This window comes from Amblyraja radiata, chromosome 32, assembly GCF_010909765.2.
Source record: "Amblyraja radiata isolate CabotCenter1 chromosome 32, sAmbRad1.1.pri, whole genome shotgun sequence".
NCBI lineage: Eukaryota > Metazoa > Chordata > Chondrichthyes > Rajiformes > Rajidae > Amblyraja > Amblyraja radiata.
Genome location: NC_045987.1, coordinates 6,693,439 through 6,720,986, shown reverse-complemented (window position 1 = coordinate 6,720,986; position 27,548 = coordinate 6,693,439). Strand labels below are relative to the sequence as shown.

Genomic DNA, 27,548 nt, shown 5'->3' with positions numbered 1-27,548 from the left:
TAACCCTTGTGTATGCGTCATTTTATCTTTTGACTAAGTTAACAATATAATTTAGTTCAGAGGGGGAGGCAGCATCTATGGAGTGAAGGAAATAGGCCTCGGTCTGAAGAAGGGTCTCGACCTGAAACGTGGCCTATTCCTTCACCCGCTGAGTTTCTCCAGCTTTTTTTTATCTCCCTTCGATTTTTCCAGCATCTGCAGCTCTTTCTTAAATATAATTTATTTTATTAGGTTGGTTTAGTTTAGCACGGAAAAGGACCCTTCAGCCCACCCAGTCTGTGCCGACCAGCGATCTCCGCACATTAATGCTATCCTACACACACTAGGGACAATTTACAATTATACCAAGCCAATTAACCTACAAACCTGTACGTCTTTGGAGGTTAAGGAGGAAGCCAGAGCACCCAGAGAAAACCCACGCAGGTCACGGGGAGAACGTACAAACTCTGTGCAGACAGCACCCGGTCAAGATCGAACCCAGGTCTCCGGCACTGTAAGGCAGCAACTCTACCGCTGTGTCACCGTGCCACCCTCTAATAGTTCTCAACCCTTGCCATCCTAATGCCCCTGTCCCACTTAGGAAACCTGAACAGAAACCTCTGGAGACTTTGCGCCCCACCCAAGGTTCCCGTGCGGTTCCCAGAGGTTGCAGGTGGTTGCCGGAGGTTGCAGGTAGTGGAAGCAGGTAGGGAGACTGACAAAAACCTCCTGGAACCGCACGGAAACCTTGGGTGGGGCGCAAAGCCTCCAGAGGTTTCCGTTCAGGTTTCCTAAGTGGGACAGGGGCATTACAGTTCATCCTGACAGGAACATACTGGTCCTGATCGCAAATCAACTGGCCTTTAAAAGACTCGCGCTTGGCTGATATGGAACTAACCTCATACACACGCTCCCAATCAACTTTCTCCAGTTCATGCCAAATGTTGTGAGTAGCCTTGCCCCTATCTACTTTAGTTTGGTTCAGTTTAGTTTATTATCATGTGTACCGAGGTACAGTGAAAAGCTTTAGTTGCATGCTAACCAGTCAGTGGCAAGACAATACATGATGACCAGTCTTATCCTTATCAATAACTTTCTTAAAACTTACAGGATTATGATCGCTATTCCCAAAATGCTCCCCCACTGAAAATGTGATCAGCTGGTCAGGCTCCATACAAGGTCTTGTACCTTCCTAAACCCAGTGGATTGTTACAAGAAACTCCCCTGGATAAGGTCCTGGGACTAAGGGTGTCCCAGTGGATATTGGGGAAGTTCTGCACCAACCTCTGCTATTTTCACATCTTTCCATGATCTGTCTTAATAAGTTTATTTAGCTCCCTCTGGTGACTGGGAGGCTAATAGTGTATTGCCATGATAGCATCATCGAGCCCTCCAGCGTGGAGGCAGGCCCTTGAGCCCACCTTCCCCACCTGACCCATCTCCACTAGTCCCACCTGCCTGCTTTTGACCCATATCCCTCTAAACCTACCTTATCGATGTACCTGTCCAATTGCTTCTTAAACATTGAAAAAATTCTTAAATATTATAGCGATTACAATTTTCCTATTCCTGAGTTTTATCCAAATGACCAAATTGGATACATTCTCCAAGATTTCCTCACTTAATGACATTCTTCCCAATCAGTAATCCAATACTCTCATCTCTTGTACGCCTAAAACATATGTATCTTGGAACATTATGCTGCTGTTTCTCATCCAAACCTCTGTTAAGACTACAAAGTCAAAGCACCATGCCCAGGCTCCAAGTTCGACTGCCTTATCCATTATACTCCTTGCATTACCATAAGTATACTTCACACCATCATTCCTGCCATATTATATCCTGGACTTGCCTGTCATTGCTATTACACCTCCACGAACTAACCTCCACCATCTTCTCAATCCGAAGATAGACACAAAATGCTGGAGTAACTCAGCTGGACAGGCAGCATCTCTGCATAGAAGGAATGGGTGACGTTTCGGGTCGAGACCCTTCTTCAGACTGACATCAGTCCACCTGCTGCTCCTGTTCCACACCCTTGCCACACAAGTCTTAACCCTCCCGAGTAACTCCAGCAAACCACCCAGCAAGGGTATAGGTGCCCCTCCAGTGTTGGTGCAACCCGTCCTTCATTCACTGCCTTGTATGAGGTTGCAATGACCCAGGTATCTCAAGCACCTCCCTCCTAGACCAGCTCTTTAGCCACACATTCAACTGTCCCATCTTCCCATTTTTAACATCACTCACACATGGCACAGGGATTCATCCCGGGATGACAACCCAAGAGGTCGTGTGAAGTGGGCAGGCAGAGTATGCTGTGATGTTCCTTGCACCAACCATTCTCTGTGTGTCTAAAAACATGCCACCTTTTGGAGCGTGCATTTAAAAACACCACAACAAAATCAATCCAAACAGTTTCTCCAGGCTCCCCCTTGTAGATAACACACTCCAACGCAGTCAACACTTCTGCATTCTCCCCAAAGCCCCCACATCCATCCTGTTATCAGAAGTCCACACAATCCTGCTATTGGCATGTTGTGAGGCAGGCTTGGTTTTTCAGGGAGTTACAATCGAAAGTCATAGGTTGTGCATTGACTGCTCCAATGTTTGTTAGTTCAGCGCATTGATGTACTTTTCCCGGCATGAGTGATAAGTAGCGAGGAACATTCATGACACATTATCAGATAGCAACAGATACAATAGTGGGGTTTAAGAGGCATTGAGACAGAGAGGTTATAGTCGGGATGATAATTTTAGCAGGCAGTTGGGATTGGTTAGATTGGTATCATGGTCAGTGCAGACATGATGGGCCAAAGGGCCTGATGCTGTGCTGTACTGTGCTCCATAACAGAGACATAAATGAAAAGTTTCCCACTGTGTTGGGATCTTGCTGCCTGTGTTTCTAAAGCTCCACATACTCTATACACGTCGGAGTACAGAACGCACACTGTGTTAGTATAGATGTGTATAGAGCAGCTTGGGCTGATGGGCTTGTTTACATGCTGCTTGGCTCTATGAAATTGATTGCTGCTCCCCCCCCCATCCCCCCCCCCCCCCCCCCCCCCCTCCATTTTAGCAGTGACTACACTTCGAAAGCACTTACTTGGCTCTCAGGAGCCTTTGCAATTCCCCGAACATGAGGCATTACATAGATGTAAGCATTAGCGAGCCAGACAAAGGTGGGAAGGAGGAGGGAGGGGGAAACTTTCATCCAAGAGAGGCCACCAGAGCCAGAGAGACAGAACGCACACAGCAGATGGAATAAAGGCAGTCACTTTCCACAGGGTGATCTCACTCCGGAAACATGCTACATGTTGAGTATGGACGGGCTGATTACATGGCTAACTTGCTGATCCTTGTAAATCCGTCAACTTGCAGAACATTTTCCATCTGGAGCAGGAATTTAGACTCGAATGTTTTTGTTGGAGCCGGGACACGATACAGTGGAAAAGAATGGGAAATGGTTTGGTGGGTTGGGATCGACTTGGTTGGGCTGTCGGTCCATAGAGATGTGATGTTGTAATGCCCCAGATACCATGGTCCATGCCTCTCTCACCATCAGTAGGAAACCTTACCCCCTTTGAATGTGCCGAAGGGTACAATGCCCACAGTGAAGAGAGCTGACAATGTCGTACGTTGGTGCAGAATAAACTGTGCATGTAATGCGAATGTTTGGCATGGAATAAGTTGAGAAAAGCTGTCCATTTTTTTTTAAACAAAGCACTAAGGTAGAGTACAAAATCAAGATAAATATGCAAAATAAACCCACCCTCAGGAACACAGTGGAACATTTTGGGGGCCAATTTTGGAAGAGGGACCAGTGTTTAGCAAGAGACTCCGGCCACTGGGAGCGAGGGGATTTACTGGAATGGCGGTGAGCTTCAGTTATAGGAAGAGGCGGGAGGAGCCGGGATTATAGAGTGGTTCGTTAATCGTGACAGAGTGGCTTGACAGCATGGTTCAAAGTGTCGATTGCCATTCATCGGCCCATTTCACCAACACATTGATACCAGCCTGTGACCTGAGATTCTCCAGATTCAGGGACAATTTCTTCCCAGCTGTTATCAGCCAACTCAATAATCCTACCCACAACCAGAGAGCAGTGCCTGAACTACTATCCACCTCACCGGTGACCCTCAGACTACCATTGATCTGAATTTACCGGCTTTAGTCCAGGGGACTAAGTCCGGCTTTAGTCCGGGGAAGTCCAGAACAAGGGGTCACAGTTTAAGGATAAGAGGGAAGTCTTTTAGGACCGAGATGAGAAAATCATTTTTTACACAGAGAGTGGTGAATCTGTGGAATTCTCTGCCACAGAAGGTAGTTGAGGCCAGTTCATTGACTATATTTAAGAGGGAGTTAGATGTGGCCCTTGTGGCTAAAGGGATCAGGGGGTATGGAGAGAAGGCAGGTACAGGATACTGAGTTGGATGATCAGCCATGATCATATTGAATGGCGGTGCAGGCTCGAAGGGCCGAATGGCCTACTCCTACACCTATTTTCTATGTTTCTATGTTTACCTTGCAGTAAACGTTATTCCCTTATCATACGTCCATACACTGCATATGGCTCGATTGTAAACATGTGTCGTCTTTCCGCTGACTGGATAGCACACAACAAAAGCTTTTCACTGTACCTCGGTACACGTGAGAATAAACTAAACTGAACTAAGACTATTCTCCACACTTTCCGTGACTCCATCTTCTTCCGTATGGCGTGCGCAGCCTAAAGTTGTAGGACAACTTGTTCTGTTCGATCTTATTTGATTGTGCACGCCGGGTTGATTGCATTCGTCGAAACAGGGCGGACCACATGAAGGTTGCAATCTCCCACCCCCGTGACTCCATCAATCTTACGGTAACCTGCGAACGTACTCTTTCCATCTCCCACATCTACATCCACATCATTTGCGTACATTACAAATAGTAAAGGTCCCAGTGACAAACCTTGTGGGCCAACATCAGTAAACAGGAGTCCCCTGTTTCAGGACCTCATCCCTTCTCCTAGCAATGCCGTGCAGCCAATCCAGGACATCTCAGGAGGAAAATTAACCAGCGGTAATAAAAATTATATAATTTTTTTTTTAATGGACATGTGGACGGGGAAAAGGGCCATTTGATTTTTTTAGGCAGGGATCATCCAATCGAGGTCTGATCGGTGCATGCCCACATGGTACAGTAATGAATGGCAAGTGAGGAGACCAGTGGGGGGAGTGCATGTTTGGATGTAGGATCACGATGAACTCCTAGTAAAGATGCCCAACCCCAAGTGTCACCCCACTACCACTTAGTTGTCATTCCACAGAAGTTCCTTTGGAAGGTTCAAATCGTGAACCGTGAAGGCCTCGCCTCAAACAAATTCAAAGCTGATTTCCACCAGTGATGTGATGATCAGTGTGCAACGTTCACCAAGGCACATCCCTCAGGAAGTAGTGTTTGCAAACCAGTTTATTTATTCTGGCACAGCCATTACTCTCAGTCTGTGTCTTTCCCAATCAGTAAAGCCATCAATTTCCATTCATCCAAAAACTATTTCCTACATCACAACTCTCACCCACAGAATAAAAGGGCGTACCTTTGGAAAGGAGATGAGGAGGAATTTCTTTAGTCAGAGGGTGGTGAATCTGTGGAATTCATTGCCACGGAAGGCAGTGGAGGCCAAGTCAGTGGATATTTTTAAGGTGGAGGTTGACAGATTCTTGGTCAGTATGGGTGTCAGGGGTTATGGGGAGAAGGCAGGAGAATGAGGTTGAGAGGGGAAGATAGATCAGCCACGATTGAATGAACTAATGAGCTTACGAACTTATGTTCTCACTTAACTAAGCAAACTCCCAGTCAAACAATACTTCAGTCGTAAAATTCCCATCAAATCCCTTCATTGTTTAGTCCCACCCAGCAAAGAGTAGGAGTAAACGGGTCCTTTTCACAATGGCAGGCAGTGACTAGTGGGGTACCGCAAGGCTCAGTGCTGGGACCCCAGCTATTTACAATATATATTAATGATTTGGACGAGGGAATTGAATGCAACATCTCCAAGTTTGCGGATGACACGAAGCTGGGGGCGGTGTTAGCTGTGAGGAGGATGCTAGGAGGCTGCAAGGTGACTTGGATAGGCTGGGTGAGTGGGCAAATGCATGGCAGATGCAGTATAATGTGGATAAATGTGAGGTTATCCACTTTGGTGGCAAAAACAGGAAAGTCAACTATTATCTGAATATTGGCCGATTAGGAAAAGGGGAGATGCAACGAGACCCGGGTGTCATGGTACACCAGTCATTGAAAGTAGGCATGCAGGTGCAGCAGGCAGTGAAGAAAGCGAATGGTATGTTAGCATTCATAGCAAAAGGATTTGAGTATAGGAGCAGGGAGGTTCTACTGCAGTTGTACAGGGTCTTGGTGAGACCACACCTGGAGTATTGCGTACAGTTTTGGTCTCCTAATCTGAGGAAATACATTCTTGCCATAGAGGGAGTACAGAGAAGGTTCACCAGACTGATTCCTGGGATGTCAGGACTTTCATATGAAGAAAGACTGGATAGACTCGGCTTGTACTCGCTAGAATTTAGAAGATTGAAGGGGGATCTTATAGAAACTTACAAAATTCTTAAGGGGTTGGACAGGCTAGATGCAGGAAGATTATTCCCGATGTTGGGGAAGTCCAGAACAAGAGGTCACAGTTTAAGGATAAGGGGGGAATCTTTTAGGACCGAGATGAGAAAAACATTTTTCACACAGAGTGGTGAATCTCTGGAATTCTCTGCCACAGAAGGTAGTTGAGGCCAGTTCAGTGGCTATATTTAAGAGGGAGTTAGATGTGGCCCTTGTGGCTAAAGGGATCAGGGGGTATGGAGAAGGCAGGTACAGGATACTGAGTTGGATGATCAGCCATGATCATATTGAATGGCGGTGCAGGCTCGAAGGGCTGAATGGCCTACTCCTGCACCTATTTTCTATGTTTCTAACATGGACATTGAATAAATCTTACAACGTGCAGTGCTGGGAAGTCCTGCTACACAAACACAATTCCTGACAGTTGGAATGCTGCCTGGTCCAGCGAATGTAGTGGCATCTGGGAAATAGGTAAGAGGCAAGAGCTGCTGCCAAGACAAGTCAGTGAAGTACTTGGAAAAAAAAACAAGGGGCGAGTTTTGAAGAGGCCAAGGAATGACAGGGTTCGCTACTGTGCCAGGACTCCCAACCTCCTGTGAAGTGGTGGCATACCACAGGTACACAGTCAATCCGCAGAGATCCATATTAACGCCACAACTCACACACATTCATTGCCAAGCAACATGGTAGAAACAGGGAAACAGGGAAACATAGAAATCAGGAGGAGGCCGTTTGGCCCTTCAAGCCCAGTCTGCCATTCGATATGATCACAGCTGATCATCCAAATGCACCACCCTGTTCCTGCTTATTCAAGAAGGAACTGCAGATGCTGGAAAATCGAAGGTAGACCAAATTGCTGGAGAAACTCGGCGGGTGCAGCAGCATCTATGGAACGAAGGAAATAGGCAACGTATCGGGCCTAAACGTTGCCTATTTCCTTCGCTCCATAGATGCTGCCGTACCCGCTGAGTTGTTCCTGCTTATTCCTTGATCTCTTTTTTCAAAGTAATTATATCAAACTCCTTGAAGGTATTCAATGTTTTAGCCTCATATGCCTTTTGTGGTAGGGAATTCCACAGGTTCACCACTCTGGATGGAAGAATTGCTCCTCATCTGAGTCCTAAGTAACCTCCCTGTGACCGCTGGTTCTGAACTTCCCTACAAGTGGAAGCAATTTTCCTGAATCTAGTCTGTTCAGTACATCAGGATTTTATAAGTTTCAATTCTTTGAAGGTCGAGGTTAAGGTTTAGTTTAGAGATCCAGCGCGGAAACAGGCCCTTCATCCCACTGAGTCCGCGCGGGACCAGCGATCCCCGCACATTAACACTATCCTACACACACTGGGGACAATTATACATTTTTCATACCAAGCCAATTTAACCTAACAAACCTGTATGAAAATGGAGGAGGACTGGCCAAATTTTGTGCCTTCCACCACAGTGATGAATGCTGTGGTGGATGTTTGTGTTAAATTTCTATTGTGTATTGTGTGTTCTTTATCATTGTACCGCTGCTGGCAAATTCATTTCACTTGCACTTTATGTGCAATGTGACAAATAAAACCATATTGTATTGTCGTATTGTATTGAGTGAAATATATGCCCAATCATTTAAATCAATCTTTCTGTCATCATACTTTAGAGATATAGCACGGAAACAGGCCCTTCAGCCCACCGAGTCTGCGCTGACCAGCGATCCTTTACACTAGCACTATCCTACACACTAGGGACATATTACAGTTTTACCTAAGCTAATTAACCAACAAACCTGTACGTATTTGGAGTGTGGGAGGAAACCAGAGCCCCTGAAGAAAACCCATGCGGTCACGGGAAGAATGTATAAAACTCCTTACAGACAGCACCAGCAGTCAGGATCGAACCCGGGACTCTGGCGCTGTAAGGCAGCAACCCTATTGTTGCACCACCGCACCGCCCTTCAACTCTCTGAGGCATCGGTCTGGTGAACCTTCGCTGAACCCGCTCTATAGTAAGGTCCATCCTAACATCACAGCACATAAATACTCAGTGTCACCCACAACGATCCCTCTTTGCACAGATTCAACCCAGAGCAACATGGTAAGATCTTTTTTGAACAGGAAGTCGAGGACCACAAACTGGAGAAGAGGGTTAAATTGTAAAAGTTTCAAACAGGGAACGAGATGCAATCGATGAAAGAGTGAGTCGGGACTCGAGGAACCCTACTTGTGTTTGAAGCCTTGTAATTTCTTTCAACGGGTTCAAGTAGCAATGGCTACAATTATTGATGCACAAGATGCAGGGACTGAGCGGTAACAGTGCAGGCGGGATCTGAAGAGGAGAAAATAATGGAAGAAAGTCGGAGAGAACGACTTGCGAACAAGTGTAAAAGTGAGAGAAACCAGCAAGGCTGACAGAGAGTGGAGACAAAGCGATGAATTAAATTTATATATTCTGCCATGGCAGTGAGAACTGATCAATATGACATCCTTCTCCTCCAAGGAATGGCTAAATGACTTCATTGTAACTGGCACTTTATGCAATTCAATCTCCATCTCAAACGCAGCTTGGAAACCAGAAGCCTTCCACAGAATGGGGACAACTTATAAACAGGATGTTCACATCTAATTCTATATCAAAAGTTAATGCACCTTATTATAAAATTCCTCTTCAGTGACTGCACTGCATCTTACTTTCAGGAAAAGGAAGTCAAACTTGAGAACAGAACTCAGACACCAATTGTCTAAGAAAGAACTGCAGATGCTGGTTTAATTCGAAGGTTGACACAAAATGCTGGAGTAACTCAGCGGGTCAGGCAGCTGGAGGAATAGGTGACGTTTAGGGTCGAGACCCCTTCTTCAGATGTACATTGAGCCAAAGCACTGCCTCAGAGTCCTGCTGTATGTACACTGAGGGGTCTGTCCCACTTGGGAGTCATTTGCGTGTCACGCAGGTGGCGGGCGAAGATTTTGTGAATCCCAAAATCCTGGGGCGCCGCGCGCGACCGTGCGTCACTGCCTATGTCACCACGCACCATGCGCGCGTAATGCACGCCATGCGCGCGTCGTACGTCATGACCCGTAAATGATGACGCCCGAGTGGGACAGGCCCTTGAGTCAACTTCGCCAGCACCAGAAACGTGCCGATTCTTTGTGTAAAAGTCGTGTGCTAAAACATAACATGTCACTGTACCTTGCCCACTGTGACAATTACATATCCTTGAATCATTGATACAACAAGCTTAAGTAGCATCCAACAAATGTCAGTGTGTGTGGGTTGAGTGTATTAGGACCGGTGCAAATGAGGACAGGGGCGGCAAACATTCTTCTGTTCACTGGGAAGTCAGGAAAGCTTTTTGAACTTTGTGGAGGGTTTCAGCACAAATGTGCTGTGGTCAAGGTGGACATTGGAGATGTGAAAGAGATAACAAGCCCGAATCTCTCCCAAAGTCGATCGCAAGCTCGTGAACAGTCTGAAATAAGATCAGGCTGAGCTTGAAATAATCAGCAGGTCAGACAGCATCTGTGGGAACCAAAACACAGCTCATGTTTCAGGCCTGAGCTCCTTTGTCAAAACCATCAGGTTCACCCTGAAGGTCCTGGGAGCAAAAGACGGGGCATTGTCGCAGCGACTGAGTTTCTGCCTCACAGCGCCAGGGACCCGGGCTCGATCGCGCTGCATCTCTGAAGTCTGAGGTGAAAATGGAGCTGGTGACTCGGAGATTGTGACTAGGACAGATGGCGTTGACTTTGACCTCCCCACAGATTAGTTGGTATATTTGCAAAACTTAACTTCAAACAAGCAAGCAATGCGACACATCCAAGGAAGTGCTTGGTTGAGAGGAAACACGGTTAAGTGCTCAATGTCTACAGCTTATGCAAGGATCTACTGTGCGTTCGATGACACTAGAGACTGCAGATGTTGGAATCTGGAGCATAACACAATAAGAGCTGAAGGAACAGCGGGTTAGACAGGATCTGTGGAGGGTATGGACCTGACTGGCAGTCTGAGGAAGGGTCCCAAGCCCAAATGTCACCTGTCCATTCCCTCCACAGATGCCGCCTGACCCACTGAATGCTGTGTTTCATGATGTCACAGAAGGTCAGTGCAAAGGAAAAACATGAAGGAGATGTTCGTGGTGGAATGATTTGGGAAATCTCAAGGTATGGCTGCCAACATCTTCTCCTCTCTCCGATGAGAATTCTGCAACATCCTCTCTTGCTGCCCCCCCCCCCCCCCCCATGTGATGATTCTACAGTTCCGTGATCCTCATCCCCTTTGATGACTCAGTTTTCACGCCTTACACCTCCTTATCTCTATGTCTCCCTCTCTCTCTCTCTCCCTGACTCTCAGTCTGAAGAAGGGTCTCGACCCGAAAGGTCACCCATTCCTTCTATCTAGAGGTGCTGCCTGAGTTACTCCAGCATTGTGTGTCTATCTTCGGTGTAAACCAGCATCTGCAGTTCCTTCCTACGCAATAGTATTCTCCAATACGATCGGGCAGGTGTGTGTGATTGAGTGAGTGAGCGTGAGAGAGATTGTGAGCAGGTGTGCGCGCGCACATGGGAAGAGGATGCTGTGCCAATGTTGTGCACTTACAACATCAGCTTGCATTTACATAGCACCTCAAGCACAGCAGAAATGTCACCTGGTGATTTTACAGGAAGATTTAAAAAAATGGACAAATCAGTCACATGAGTGAGATGACCCTTGGTCTTGGTCAAAGGTGCATCTTAACGGAGCAAAGAGAGTTAACGAGAGGACGTAGTTTGGCAGAGTTCAGGACGGTGATGGCCGAAGATACAGACATCAACTGAGGTTTGGTAAAGGTCAAGACATATAGAACCATAGACAATAGGTACAGGAGTTGGTCATTCGGCCCTTCAAGCCAGCACCGCCATCCAATATGACCATGGCTGATCATCCAAAACCAGTACCCCGTTCCTGCTTTCTCCCCATATTCCTTGATTCTGTTAGTCCTCACAGCTATATCTAACTCTTGCTTGAAAACATCCAGTGAATTGGCCTCCACTGCCCTCTGTGGCAGAATTCCACAGATTCGCAACTCTCTGGGTGAAAAGGTTCTTCCTCATCTCAGTCCTAAATGGCCTACACCCTTATTCTTAAGAGTTGGAGACTTCCTCATCTCAGTCCTAAATGGCCTATTCCCTTATTCTTAAGAACTGGAGAATTCCTGGCACGTGGCAGGATGCGAAAATAAGGAAGAAAGTTTGAAAAGCCCGGCTTTGCACAACAGGGAAGGAGTGTAAGTCAGCCTTACATTGCTGTGTGGAGAATGGCACAGGGCACCTGCAGCAAGTTTGAAAATGAGTGAAAGTGGAAATAGAGGTTGTGGACAATAATTTCTGAGCCAGACATTTGCCAGATAGAAAGATGGGGAATGAGGCTGTGATGGCCTCATAAACTAGAGGACGTGGCTTTAACGGGAGAGGGGCAAAGCTTACAGATGTGCAGAGCAATCGTTTTTTTTATTTACACACTGGGAGTTGTGGGGGTGTGGGGAAGACCCCATCAGGGGTGGTGGTGGAGGCAGATATGACTGTGGCATTTGACAGGGTTTTGGCTATGCAGGGAATGGAGGGATGTAGATCTTGTGCAAGCAGAGGAGATGAGTGTGACTTGGCCTCATATTCAGTATGGACATTGTGGGCCAAAGTGCCTATTCTGATGCTGTACTCTTCCAAGTTCTACAATGATGGCTTTGGTCCTCTGAATTCTGTTCCTGCAATGCTGGATGTCAGATAAACGAGCTGAGAAACTGGTCAACGTAGGTGGCGGGCGGGGAGGAAAAGCCAGATGTCTTCACATCAGCGTGCATATGGGAACAGACCCTATGAATTCATGCTGCCCAGTGGTGGAGGTGTCGGAGGTAATGGTGGTGCCATGGTACGAGAACCATTGCTCTCATTACCACAGATAAAAGAACTGAGCATTCAGCTGGACACCCATGAAGAACAACGGAGGAGCGAGGCCTGGTCAGAGGTCAAAGAGACAGAGGTCACGAGGTCATGGTCAGAGGCCAAGGAGAGGTCAGCAAGTGCAAGAATACCTTTGACACAATTGCACCGGGTGTGATTTGTACAATGGTGGGGTTTGGGGGAGGAGGGAGGGAGGGAGGGCTGAAAGAATTGAATCATTGGAGAAATGAAAGGCTATAGAAAGATAGTCAAGTCAAGTCACTTTTATTTCTCTAGCACATTTAAAAAACAACTCTCGTTGAACAAAGTGCTTTACATTAGTGGAGGTACTAACGTTACACAACAGAGGTTCATAGATCAAGTACATACATAAATACATACATAGAAAAGGATGGTGCAGAACTGGAACATGCTAGTCCCTAAAGAAGTTTACAAAGAATTCAAGATGGGTGCCTGGTACAGCAAATGTTTGTGAGATTGATGAAGATAGAAGGAACTGCAGGTATAACTCAGCGGGACAGGCTGCATCTCTCGACCCAAAACGTCACCTCTTCCTTCTCTCCAGAGATGCTGCCAATCCCGCTGCATTACACCAGTATTTTGTGTCTAACTTTGGTGTAAATTAGCTTCTGCAGTTCCTTGCTACACAAGGTCAGACGGCATCTCTGGAGAACATGGCTAGGTGGCGTTTTGAGTCGGGGCCATTCCTTGTTATATCGATGACTGGGTTGAGATGTTGTGTCTAATGAGGTGGTGCTAAATAGAATAGGCATGAACTTCCTGCAGTTTCAAAGGAGAGGACTTAGATAGATACTGTAGATGCTGATAGGTTGACCTCAGGAATGAAAGTAAAGAATGTGCAGGAAGGAACTGCTGATGTTGGTTTAAATCGAAGATAGACACAAAATGCTGGAGTAACTCAGCGGGACAGGCAGCATCTCTGGGGAGAAGGAACGGATAACATCTCAGGTCGAGACCCTTCTTCAGACTGATGGAGAAGAAGGGTCTCAACCCGAAGAATCACCCATGAAAGTAAAGAAGTCGGAGTCAAAAGAAAAGGAATGAGGTTTTTAAGGAGGAGAATCTCTTTCCCGTGAGAAGTTTGTGAATCTTTGGAATTTTCTGGTCCCAGTGAATTGGGAGTATTTTGAGCAATCTGGGGCTGTGGACAATAGATTAGAGATGCTAAGGGATTGAGGGCAAAGGGGACTCTGACACCAAGGAGATTGAAAAGACTAGGCTTGTATTCACTGGAGTTTAGAAGGATGAGGGGGGGATCTTATAGAAACATATAAAATTATAAAAGGACTGGCCAAGCTAGATGCAGGAAAAATGTTCCCAATGTTGGGCGAGTCTCGAACCAGGGGCCGCAGTCTTAGAATAAAGGGGAGGCCATTTAAGACTTGAGGTGAGAAAAAACTTTTTCACCCAGAGAGTTGTGAATTTATGGAATTCCCTGCCACAGTGGAGGCCAAGTCACTGGATGGATTTAAGAGAGAGTTAGATAGAGCTCTAGGGGCTAGTGGAGTCAAGGGATATGGGGAGAAGGCAGGCACGGGTTATTGATAGGGGACGATCAGCCATGATCACAATGAATGGCGGTGCTGGCTCAAAGGGCCGAATGGCCTCCTCCTGCACCTATTTTCTATGTTTCTATGTTCCTAAGGAGAACGTTGCGTGCTCGGGTTCGGAGGCTGGCAGTCTCAACAGCAGATGGATTAAGGCATGGTGCATCCTGGTCTTATAATGGAAGATGAAGCAGGTAGCCTTAGCAATGCTGACCAAGTAGTAAGGCGGGTTTAACTCAGGATAAAGTAGAATAAATACAAAGGTATCAAATAATCTAAGATAGACACAAAGTGCTGGAGTAATTCAACTTGGACAAATCCTCAGGAGAAATCCACAGTTTATGGGGCAGGACAAGGAGGCCTTCCAAGAGAATTCCCAACCAATACCATGCAGACACAAACAGCAGCCTGGCGTGGATAGTCTCACGCGCATAGGAAGGAACACCAGAAGATAGACACAAAGTGCCGGAGTAACTCAGCCGGTCAGGCAGCACCTCTGGAGAAAAAGGATGAGTGACATTTTGGGTCAGAACCCTTCTTCAGCCACTTCTGACTTCAGAGAATGAAGAAGGGTTCCGACCTGAAACGTCACCTACTACTTTTCTCCAGAGATGCTGCCTGACCCGCTGAGTTACTCCGGCACTTTGTGTCTATCTTGTGGATAGTCCCGCCCATTTGGACAACAGAATCGAGGCATTGCAAGCAGACAGTTTGACCAAACTGAGCAATGATCGAGATTCCACTTTCCTGTTGCAACGTTACGCCCCATCTGACTTAGAACTGCAAATTGTTGGTCAAATCCAAGCCGCGCATTTGTTCCCTCCATCCCGGTAGGAATGTTTATGCCAGAGGGTTGCAGCGTTGGTTCCCACTGGAATACCATTGCTAGAAAACATGAAACGATTGCCTTGCTAATTTTTTGCTCAGATATTATATCCAGCTCCTTAACCCCTTAAGGCTGGTGACAGCAAGTTGGTTGAGAGACAGCACCGGGATGAGAAATAAGGAGACGTTTTGGATGGGACCTGGGGAGAGGACAGCAGTCGCAAGATGTGAAGGCATTCTCAGGAGGGTTTCTGTCCATGAACCTTGCACATCTATCTGGCTCCAATACCCAGAGGTGAACCACACCACCATTCCCCTCATTTGGAGAATGTCTGGCCAGGAATTTTAAGCTGGGTCCATTCTATTAGCAAGTTCAGGAGTTGACCAGGCACAGCTACACCGCCCAGCCCACTGGTAGCTCTGGGATACAGACAATCAGGTTACATTCTTCCATTCTAATTAACCGTGACTGGTTTCTTTCTGGTTAGTGGAAAGAGTCTTGGAATCCAGGCCCTGGTCCATGACATCTGCAAAGTCTCCAGCTGTAAATCCTAGCATCAGGATATTAACCCCTTCACTCCTGCCCCACCCACACTTATCCCCTTCACTCCTACCCCACCCACACTTATCCCCTTCTACCCCACCCACATTTAACCCCTTCCTGCCCCACCCACACATCCTCCTCACTCCTACCCCACCTACACTTAACCCCTTCACTCCTGCCCCACCCACATTTAACCCCTTCACTCCTGCCCCACCCACATTTAACCCCTTCACTCCTGCCGTCCACAATTAACCCCTTCACCCCTGCCACTCGCAATTAACCCCTTCACATCTGCAATAAACCCCTTCGTCCCCACTGCATAGTTAACCCCTTCATTCCCACTGCATATTCTCTATCCTCTATATTCTCACAGCCCACACTTAATTCTTCCATTCCCATTAATGCAATTTAACTCCTTCATGTTCACTGCTCAGGGTTAACCATGTTTCCCCCCCCCCCCCCCACTGCTAGTACACATTCACTTCACTCCCCCACAAGCAGCTCAAACCTTTCACTCCCATTGTCCACATTTAGCTCTGATGTTCCAACCATCTTGGCTCATATCATTCACTCCTGTCACTTGCAGTTTAACGTGTAAGAAGGAACTGCAGATGCAGGTTTATACCGAAAATAGACACAAAAACCTGAAGAAGGGACTCGACCCAAAACGTCACACATTCCTTCTCTCCAGAGATGTCCCGCTGAGTTACTCCAGTTTTTTGTGTCTATTTGCAGTGTAATCCCCTCAATCGTGCCCACAACCACAAATGCCAGCCGGGAATTAACCCCGCACGTCCACTACTTAACCCTTTCGCTGCCAGCACGCGGTAACTGCTGGGTGAACAATGGCAAGGAAATCTCCGTGGCTGTACTGATGAAAGATGGGTCGGAAGAGGCGTAATGTGAAGGGGAGCGGTCACCAGCTGGCAACTGACCAGAGCAAAAGCAGCTTGGTAGAATGGTGCTGGTGCCCAGGGTGGAAGAAGGGTCTCGACCCAAAACGTCACCTATTCCTTTTCTCCAGGGATGCTGCCTGACCCGCTGAGTTACTCCAGCTTTTTGTGTCTGCACCTGACTGGGGGAATGGCCCCCTCTATGAAGCATCTAATGCCCTCTCAGTAGCAAGCAGGCACTAGCAATAGCTGGAGTAACTCAGCGGGTCAGGCAGCATCTCTGGAGAAAAGGAACAGGTGACGTTTCGGGCCGAGGCCCTTCTTCAGACTGAAAGTCAGGGGAGAGAGAAACAAAAGCTATAAAAGATACTTAGAACAAATAAATGAAAGATATGCCAAAAAAACAACAATGTTCAAGGAAAGGTGGAGCCCACAATGGTCTATTGTTGGCTGTGGGGTAGGTGATAATGAGTTGTACAATAGTTGCAGGAGTAGGCCATTCGGCCCTTCGAGCCTGCATCGCCATTCAATATGATCATGGCTGATCATCCAACTCAGTATCCTGTACCTGCCTTCTCTCCATACCACCTGATCCCCTTAGCCACAAGGGCCACATCTAACTCCCTCTTAAATATAGCCAATGAACTGGCCTCGACTACCTCAGTTCTCCCTCAGTGCCACCTTTTTTCTGCAGATGAGATTCAAGATTCGAACAAGCTAATTGATTTAATATTGGGTCCCAGCTATTGCAAATTGCAATCAAGAACATCTGTACAAGAATTCACTCCCCCTCCCCTCCCCCACGTGTTCTTCATCCCCTGGGACATCTGGCCAAGCACTTCCCAGTCAGAATTAAGTCATTTCAGCTGGGGGCGGTTCGAATCCAGGGATGGCCACAGTAACACACTGCCCCGGTGATGTCGAATGAACAGCAGCAGAGCCCAAGTGGTCAGGCTGTGCTAAAAATTCCCTACAATATCCCAACCTTACAGATGACACTGACAGATTGCGTGTGTAACCCAGGCTCTTTGAAAGAAGGCAACTTCACTCCACCTCCCCCTCCTCTCTATCCTTCACCCCCCTTCTCCCACTTGCTGAACTTTTTATTTATTAAACAGTTTATTTAATGAAAAATAAAACACAGTAAATCCCACCCATCATATGGGGGAGACTGCGTTTTGGAAGCCGCGCTTTAATTCATTGGAAAGGTGAACGACTGAGGAGCTGACGCTAGGAGGAGCGGAGTCCCCCATGTTAAAAAAACAACTTAAAACACACAGAAAAGTTGGGGGTCGTTTCAATCTTTGTATCTCCACGGAAGCGAGTTCCACAACTTATACAGCCCCAACAAAGTGAAAAGTTTTGCAGTTTAAAAAAAAAAAGAAGAAGAGAGTGGGAGGAAAATGGTGCTGAGAGGGAGAGGGAGAGGGACCCAGGCGAGGTGGGGTTAGCTTGTCAGAGGAGGAGGGAAGTCAGTGGGAATCCGACACTCCTGCGCTTCTTTGTAAGGAATGCTCTCGATTTAAACAAAGTCATGTTTTCTCGTCTCGGGATCTGGACGGAGACAGAGGAGGGGGAGAGAGGAGGGAGGGGAGGGGGGAGAGAGAGAGATAAAGAGGAGGAAAATCTTGCAGCAGTACAAAGTTACACACAACAGACCTGACCTCCAAAAACAAGGCAACATGTTTTCCTATAAATGCAAAGTTTGCATTCGAGTTCCATGCACACCCCCACCCCCTCCCTCTCTCCTCTCTTTCCCAAATCCAGTCTGAGAGAGAAAGTTCTGCACAGATCACACTTACCTGCGTTGACAGTGGTTGTTAATGCGAGGATTGCAATTTGCAACGTTAGAACTGACTCCCAAATCCATCTCTTCCATCTCCACCGAACCCGATCATCCATCCCGCACAGTTCCCGGCAGCGGCTGACTGACTGACTTCCAAAAGAAATTTTAAAATCTTTTTTTTAAATTTTTTTAATTTTTTGCAAAATTGGGAATTCGTCAAATTTAGTGATGGGGATGTTACAAAAAAATAAAACACCAACAAAATCTTAGGAAGCCATAAGGAGTTTTTGTTCCTTTAATCTTCTGGTGTCTCAGCCCCCGGCTGCCTTTCCTTCCTTCAGCACTCTGCTCTCCCCCCCGACTGACAGAAGCCTTGATCCTCTTCACGCCGCTTCCTGCAGCTGAACTTCTGCACACAAAAAAAAATGCAAAAAAAAAAAAAGGTCTGGAGTGCTTTCTTCCCCCCTCCCTCTCTCTCTCACTCACTGCCCACTCGAAACACTGACACCGCCCAGAACAGCCCCTCCACTTAGCAGGCACTGGGAGGGAGGGAGGCTTCACAACAGACGACTCCAACTTCAGACTTTGTTTCATTCCCTGTCGACCAACCCCGAAGTTTGAAGCGGCAACTTTAAACTTTCAGCTTACACCCCCCTCCTCCCCTCAGCTGCCGAGGCAACTTTTTTTACACTTGGACCCCGAGCACACGGTCTCTCTCTCTCTGTGCTTCACAGGGTCCCCCCCCCCCCCCCCCACCACCAAAAACCTATTAACCGAGGAGAGTCCAAAAAAACATAGTTCCTTCCACCACTTTGGGGGAAATCCAGAACCAGGGGGTCACAGTTTAAGAATAAGGGGTTAGGCCATTTAGGACTGAGATGAGGAAAAACTTTTTCACCCTGAGAGTTGTGAGTCTGTGGAATTCTCTGCCACTGAAGGCAGTGGAGGCCAATTGACTGGATGTATTCAAGAGAGAGTTAGATTTAGATCTTGGAGCTAACGGAATCAAGGGATGTTGGGGAAAAAAGCAGGAACTGGGTACTGTGATTCTGGATGCTCATCCATGATCATATTGATAGGCGGTGCTCGAAGGGCCGAATGGCCTACTCCAGCACCAGTTTTCTATGTTTTGCCCAGTCACACCGCAACCTCGGATTAGGGCCCAACCTCAAAGTGACCCTGGGGGACTCAAATCTGTTCCCAAATCTGAACATTTCTTTCCTTGTTTATTATATTGTTTTCTGTGTACTATCATTAATATTCTGCTGTGCTGCACTAAGTAAGAATGTCATTGTTCTATTTGGGACATACGACAAGAAAACACTCTTGACTCTTGGCCCTTGAACCCTACTAGGTTCTGTACCGTTTCATCCCTCTAATTTCTCTCTGACTCTTAGTCTGAAGAAGGGCCTCAACCCAAACCGCCACCTATCCCTTCTCTCCAGAGATGCTGCCTGTCCCGCTGAGTTACTCCAGCATTTTGTGTCTATCTTTGGATCCAATTCATTCAACCCCTGACAACAGGAATTTTAGTTTAGTTTACAGATACAGCGCGGAGACAGGCCCTTCGGCCCATCGAGTCCGCACTGACCAGTGATCCCCGCACATTAACACTATCCTACACACACACAAGGGACAATTTACACATACCAAGTATACAAACCCAAGCCAATTAACCTACAAACCTGTATGTCTTTGGAGTGTGGGAGGAAACCGAAGATCTCAGAGTAAACCCATGCGGTCACGGGGAGAATGTACAAACTCCATACAGACAGCACCTGTATTGGGGATCGAACCCGTGTCTTTGGCGTTGCAAGCGCTGTAAGGCAGTTGCTGCCGCCCTGCTCCTAATAATAATAATAATGGATGGGATTTATATAGCGCCTTTCTAATACTCAAGGCGCTTTACATCGCATTATTCATTCACTCCTCAGTCACACTCGGTGGTGGTAAGCTACTTCTGTAGCCACAGCTGCCCTGGGGCAGACTGACGGAAGCGTGGCTGCCAATCTGCGCCTACGGCCCCTCCGACCACCACCAATCACTCACACACATTCACACACATTCACACACATTCACACACAGGCAAAGATGGGTGAAGTGTCTTGCCCAAGGACACGACAGTATGCACTCCAAGCGGGATTCGAACCGGCTACCTTCCGGTTGCCAGCCGAACACTTAGCCCATTGTATTATATTAATCTCAATATAAGCATAGAGTTCCAACAAAAGTCAACAATGCAGCCCCCAAATTCACTTCAACCAGGGGTGTGGGGGAGGGGCAAGTGCAGCAACCCCCCCCCCCCCCTCCCTCCCCTCTCCCAGCCTAATCTTCAGGTCCTCAAACCTTCCCAGCCACAGGGTCCCAAGAGGCAAAGGTTGGGTTGTGTTTTAGGAACCATTAGAGTGTTCCTTAACCACTGATCCCTAGATATTATCCAAGCACAACATGCCCAAGATGGACTAACAGCTGGATCCCCAAAACACAACCAAATAACTGGGTCCCAAACACGGTATAACCATGGTGTCCGGGAGACATGTCAATGACCAACAGGGTTGCAAACACAGGCCAAATGTTGTGTTCCATCTACTGTGTCCCAATTGTAAAATAACCACAGGGTCCCAGACATGCTGTTCCAAATGGGTGGCATAGAGGTAGAGTTGCTGCCTTACAGCACCAGAGGCCCAGGTTCGATCCCAACCATGGGTGCTGCCTGTACCAGGCTTGAACATTCTTCCTGTGGCCGCGTGGTTTCTCTCTGGGTGCTCCAACTGCAACAATGGACCATTGTGGGCTCCACCTTTCCCTGATCATTGTTGCTGGCTTTGAATTGTTCTTTTCAAACCTGCCGTTCATTTGTTCTTTGTATGTTTTCATGCCTCAAGTTTCCCTTCCACCTGACTCTCAGTCTGAAGAAGGGTCTCCAGCCGAAACATCACCTGTTCCTTTTCTCCAGAGTTGCTACCTGACCCGCTGAGTTACTCCAGCATTCTGTGCCTAAATTCACAGCAAATCATCAGTTATTTCTAAGTAAACTAGGCCATGATGGTACAAAAATGAAAGTATTTAATGCATGAAGTGCTATGAATGATAAAGATAAAGATATTCTCCATTACAAACCAGACTTGAAGCTCTGCTTGACAAACAAGGTGGATAATCTAATGGGTATTCACCGGACTGGTGTACAACCAGGACAATGCATTGGTTTGAAGATTGAGGGGGGATCTTATAGAAACTTACAAAATTCTTAAGGGGTTGGACAGGCTAGATACAGGATGATTGTTCCCGATGTTGGGGAAGTCCAGAACAAGGGGTCACAGTTTAAGGATAAGGGGGAAATCTTTTAGGACCGAGATGAGAAACACATTTTTCACACAGAGAGTGGTGAATCTGTGGAATTCTCTGCCACAGAAGGTAGTTGAGGCCACAGTTCATTGGCTATATTTAAGAGGGAGTTAGATGTGGCCCTTGGGGCTAAAGGGATCAGGGGGTATGGAGAGAAGGCAGGTACAGGATACTGAGTTGGATGATCAGCCATGATCATATTGAATGGCGGTGCAGGCTCAAAGGGCCGAATGGCCTACTCCTGCACCTATTTTCTATGTTTCTATGTTTGTATAACAGGCTCTATCTATACTTCATGGGTAAGGTTTCTGATGATCAGTGCACTATAGACAAATATATGGTGGACACAAAATGCTGGAGTAACTCAGCGGGACAGGCAGCATCTCTGGAGATAAGGAATGGGTGACGTTTCAGGTCGAGACCCTTCTTCAGACTGATCCCGACCTGTAACAAAAACTCATATGTCAGGCTGTTATTCATTGATTACAGCTCGGCATTTAACACAATCATCCCCTCCAAACTGGTTACCAAACTCGCAGAACTGGGTCTCTGCGCATCCCTCTGCAACTGGATCCTCGACTTCCTCGTCCACAGACCACAGTCTGTTCGTATTGGTGGAAATGTGTCAGCCTCAATAACAATCAGCACGGGAGCACCTCAAGGCTGCGTGCTCAGCCCCCTGCTGTACTCACTCTATACCCATGACTGCGTAGCGAACCACAGTGCGAACTCCATCATCAAGTTCGCTGACGACACCACTATTGTGGGGCGTATCACTGATGGGGATGAGTCAGAGTACAGAAGAGAGATCGAGCAACTGTCCATATGGTGCCAGCGCAATAACCTGGCCCTCAACACCAGCAAAACCAAGGAACTGATTGTGGACTTTGGAAGGAGTAGGAGGGGGACCCACAGCCCCATTTATATCAACGGGTCGATGGTTGAAAGGGTCAAGAGCTTCAAATTCCTGGGCGTGCACATCTCTGAAGATCTTTCCTGGTCCGAGAACACTAATGCAATCATCAAAAAAGCACATCAGCGCCTCTACTTCCTGAGAAGATTACGGAGAGTCGGATTGTCAAGGAAGACTCTCTCTAATTTCTACAGGTGCACAGTCGAGAGCATGCTGACCGGTTGCATCGTGGCTTGGTTCGGCAATTTGAGCGCCCTGGAAAGGAAAAGACTACAAAAAGTAGTAAACACTGCCCAGTCCATCATCGGCTCTGACCTTCCTTCCATCGAGGGGATCTATCGCAGTCGCTGCCTCAAAAAGGCTGGCAGTATCATGAAAGACCCACACCATCCGGGCCACACACTCATCTCCCTGCTACCTTCAGGTAGAAGGTACAGGAGCCTGAAGACTGCAACAACCAGGTTCAGGAATAGTTACTTCCCCTCAGCCATCAGGCTATTAAACCTGGCTCGGACAAAACTCTGATTATTACCAACCACTTTCTGTTATTTGCACTATCAGTTTATTTATTCATGTGTGTATATATTTATATCATGGTATATGGACACATTTATCTGTTTTGTAGTAAATGCCTACTATTTTCTGTGTGCTTAAGCAAAGCAAGAATTTCATTGTCCTATACAGGGACACATGACAATAAACTAACTTGAACTTGAACTTGAACTAACATCACCCATTCCTTCTCTCCAGAGATGCTGCCCGACCCGCTGAGTTACTCCTGCATATTGTGTCTACCTTGGATTTAAACCTGCATCTGCAGTTCTTTCCTACACAGACAAATGTATAATGGGTGAATGTATAATGTGGGGGTACAATCTACAGTGTAACCGGTGGATGGATGGATGTATACAGGGTCGCTCCATAGATGCTGCTGCACCCGCTGAGTTTCTCCAGCACTTTTGTCTACCTTTAACGTACAACAGAAAGGTTCAAGAACATGTAGTACACAATGAGTGAATGTATTAACAAGCATCAGTTTTAGGTTTAGAGGTACAGCGCTGAAACAAGCCCTTCGGCCCACCAAGTCCGTGCCCCAGTGATTGCCCTGTATACTAGCACTATCCTACACACTAGGGACAATTTACAATTCATAGAAGCCAGTTCACCTACAAACCTGCACCTCTTTGGGGTGTGGAAGGGAACCAAAGCACCCGGAGAAAATCCACGCGGTCAGGGGGAGAACGTACAAACGCCAGACAGACAGCACCCGTAGTCGGGATCGAACCTGGGTCTCTGGCGCCGTGAGGTAGCAATGTTACCGTTAGTTCAGGAGCAGCTTCTTCCCAACAATCATCAGGCTATTGAACGCCATGAGCTACATCTAAACTCTGAACTCCAAACTGCTGTGATTGCATTCGGGACTTTGGGATTTTGTTTGTATTTTGAACAATGCTGATTTTTTTTTAATAGATTGGACTTTTTAAAAATGTTTCTTTGTTATATTATGTACTGAGTTCTGTGTTTGCAAACCAGCTGTGCTACTGGAAGTGAGAATTGTCTCATTTTGGTACATGTGACAGTGAACCCACTCTTGACCCTTGAGTTTGCGGTCTGGATTGCTTGGGTTCTCCTGAGATCCTACAGGGTATGGAAATGGAAGAGAGAAGTACTGGAAAGCTAGGCATGGTTCCAGGAGGACTTTCCCCAGGGAAAATGTTTCCTCACTTACTGAATAGTTGAGCTTTGAGCAATAGCCCTGACCAACATATCCCAGTTCTACTTACCAGAAAAGCAGTAGACTGGAAAGACAGTACCACATTAGATGGATAGATCTAGCAGCTACAGCTCTGTAAGCCTAAATTTGCAGTTGGAAAACATCTAGTGGTAAAATCAATTATCTTTTGGAAATAGCATGGGCTCACAAAAATGTTCAAGGAAAACCATTTTGTATTAATTTATAGAATAGTGAGTAACAGGGAGGATTGAAAGGCAAGATCATATCTGTCCCCTCTCACCCTGGCCACAAACTATTTCAATCACTCCCCTCTTGAAGGCGACTCCGGACTGTCAAAGCTGCCACAGCCAGACATAAAAACAGTTTTTATCCACGAGTAGTTGCTCTACTCAACAGCCAAAAATCTATAGGCTCCCTTTGATCTGGTATTTTGTTGGTTCACATGCTCGATCAATGGTGTTTTATCATTAATGTTTTATTATTATTAATGTTTAGTGTTTTCGGAGTCATTCGTAACTGTCACTGTATGTCATGTTGTTACTTGTGGGTGGAGCACCAAGGCAAATTCCTTGTATGTGAATACTTGGCCAATAAACTTACTTACTTTTGTGTTTAAGAAGGAACCGCAGATGCTGGAAAATCGAAGGTGCACATAAAAGCTGGAGAAACTCAGCGGGTGCAGCAGCATCTATGGAGCGAAGGAAATAGGCAACGTTTCGGGCCGAAACCCTTCTTCAGACTGAAGAAGGGTTTCGGCCCAAAAGTAAGTACTTACTTACTTACTTACTTACTAGTGTGGTTGATGTGTACGTGGATTTTTAAAATATAATGACACAGAGTGAGACCATTCAGCCCTTTGGGCCCATGCCAGCTCCTAAGAAAGCATGCCCATTGCTCGCTTTTCCCTTTCTCCATAGCTTCTAGCATCCCTCCAACATATGCTTTCCCACACATGCCCATCCACTCTCCATGGAGTCTACTCCGCCATTTAACCATGGCATGGCTGATCTATCTTTCCTTCTCAACTCCATTCTCCTGCCTTCTCCCCATCATCTTTGACACTCTGATTATTTTTCTTAGACCACAAAAGGATGGGAGCGAATTTAAGCTTGGATTTCTAAAGGACAAAGCAAGCAAGCTTTCCAATTGCTTTCAAAAGTGAAATTTGTTTAAAGAAAATAAATAAATTTAGAGAAAATACCAGACATGAGGAAGATGCAATGTAATGTGATTGATTGGATAGGACCAGACAAGATGGGCCGAAGGTCCTTCTCCCAGGCTGTGCTTTAGTCTTTTTTTTGTTTTTAGTTTTAGAGATACAGCACAGAAACAGGCCCTTCAGCCCACCGGGTCCGTGCCGACCAGCGATCCCTGCACACTTACACTATGCCACACACTGGGAACAATGTACAATTATACCAAGCCAAACTGAGATAGATACAATTGCTGGAGTAACTCAGCGGGACAGGCAGCATCTCTGGAGAGAAGGAATGGGTGACGTTTGCGAGTCGAGACCCTTCTTCACCCATTCCTTCTCTCCAGAGATGCTGCCTGTCCCGCTGAGTTATTCCAGCTTTTTTGGTTGAAACTAGCACCTGCAGTTCCTTCCTGTACAACCAACACACCTGTACGCCTTTGACAGTACTGATATCACGTGTAGGGGCCGCCGAGAGAAGTTGGAGGGACACGGTGTGGGAGGGCTACCAAGAGACTGCCAGGTCATAGAAACATAGAAACATAGAAAATAGGTGCAGCAGTAGGCCATTCGGCCCTTCGAGCCTGCACCGCCAATCGATATGATCATGGCTGATCATCCAACTCAGTATCCCATCCCTGCCTTCTCTCCATACCCCCTGATCCCTTTAGCCACATGGGCCACATCTAACTCCCTTTTAAATATAGCCAATGAACTGGCCTCAACTACCTTCTGTGGCAGAGAATTCCACAGATTCTCCACTCTCTGTGTAAAAAATGATTTTCTCATCTCGGTCCTAAAAGACTTCCCTCTTATCCTTAAACTGTGACCCCTAGTTCTAGACTTCCCCAACATCGGGAATAATCTTCCTGCATCTAGCCTGTCCAACCCCTTAAGAATTTTGTAAGTTTCTATAAGATCCCCCCTCAATCTTCTAAATTCTAGCGAGTACAAGCCAAGTCTATCCAGTCTTTCTTCATATGAAAGTCCTGCCATCCCAGGAAACAGTCTGGTGAACCTTCTCTGTACTCCCTCTATGGCAAGAATGTCTTTCCTCAGATTGGGAGACCAAAACCTCCACCTACACCCTGTGCCACATCACAACTCGTCTCACTAGTCATGCTGCAGCATCTGTGACTAAGGCATCCCAGGCATCTGGCAGCAGCTGACAAGGGCCACAGCTGGGGCTATACAGACACATTCCAGCCATGCCCGCAGTATTAGCCCAGCTTACCGAGAGCGTGATTCAGGTCAGTGCTAAGTGGAGAATCCCCACCCCCCCCCCCACCAACCCTCTGACCCTTCTCTCCCCACCCCACCAATTCTCCCTCTCCCTCCTCCTCCTCCTCCTCCTCCTCCTCCTCCTCCTCCTCCTCCTCCTCCTCCTCCTCCTCCTCCTCCTCCTCCTCCTCCTCCTCCTCCTCCTCCTCCTCCTCCTCCTCCTCCTCCTCCTCCTCCTCCTCCTCCTCCTCCTCCTCCTCCTCCTCCTCCTCCTCCTCCTCCTCCTCCTCCTCCTCCTCCTCCTCCTCCTCCTCCTCCTCCTCCTCCTCCTCCTCCTCCTCCTCCTCCTCCTCCTCCTCCTCCTCCTCCTCCTCCTCCTCCTCCTCCTCCTCCTCCTCCTCCTCCTCCTCCTCCCCTCCCTTGTCCCTCCTCCTCCTCCTCCTCCTCCTCCTCCTCCTCCCCCCCTCCCCCCCTCCCTTGTCCCTCCTCCTCCCCCATTCCTCTCCCCTTGCATCATAGAAAATGGGAGATTTCTGGCAAGGGTTTCCTTTCCTCATTATTCACCAACGGTGCTTAGAATAAGCAGATTAACTGCCGTGACACTCAGAAGCAACGTGACTCATTGATTAAGACACTCATAGTTGTAAGGCACAAAGCCTGGTGTAATCCATGTAAACTGCGTTTTCCTCATTACACGAACATGTTAGCCGGACAATGTCCACTGGAGCTCTGACTGTTCTCACATATCCCTGATCTAATTGCTGCCTTGAAATTGAGAAATCTGCCTGTGAGCATTTCACGCAGGGGCCTTCAGTCAGTTAGCAGTGCGGTCAGGGTGGGTTTACATGAGGCATCTTCGGTGTCTTTGCAGACACACTAACCAGTCTCTCCGTGAGCGAGAATCCGCAGCTCCAGGGTTGAAGATGAACTGAGAGGAGACCGAGGGGGAGAGAAGAAGGTGCGGGGTCGTGTGAGTGAGAGCAGATCTAGAGCAGTGGTTCCCAACCTTTTTTAGCTCAT

General features: G+C 47.1%; 1 protein-coding gene across 4 annotated transcripts in view; it reads right to left on the bottom strand.

The window, feature by feature from the left end:
- Positions 1-18,569, bottom strand: part of col5a1 (collagen type V alpha 1 chain) — a 217,078-nt gene extending 198,509 nt beyond the window's left edge. For 3 of the 4 annotated variants that reach the window (XM_033048653.1, XM_033048651.1, XM_033048652.1), the window contains exon 1: positions 18,136-18,568. In XM_033048653.1, coding sequence (XP_032904544.1) covers positions 18,136-18,235 — 100 coding nt within the window. In that variant the 5' untranslated portion in view covers positions 18,236-18,568. Of the gene's footprint in view, positions 1-18,135 lie in introns of all 4 variants that reach the window. The other variant, XR_004416620.1, reaches the window with a different exon arrangement.
- Positions 18,570-27,548: the final 8,979 nt, after the last annotated feature.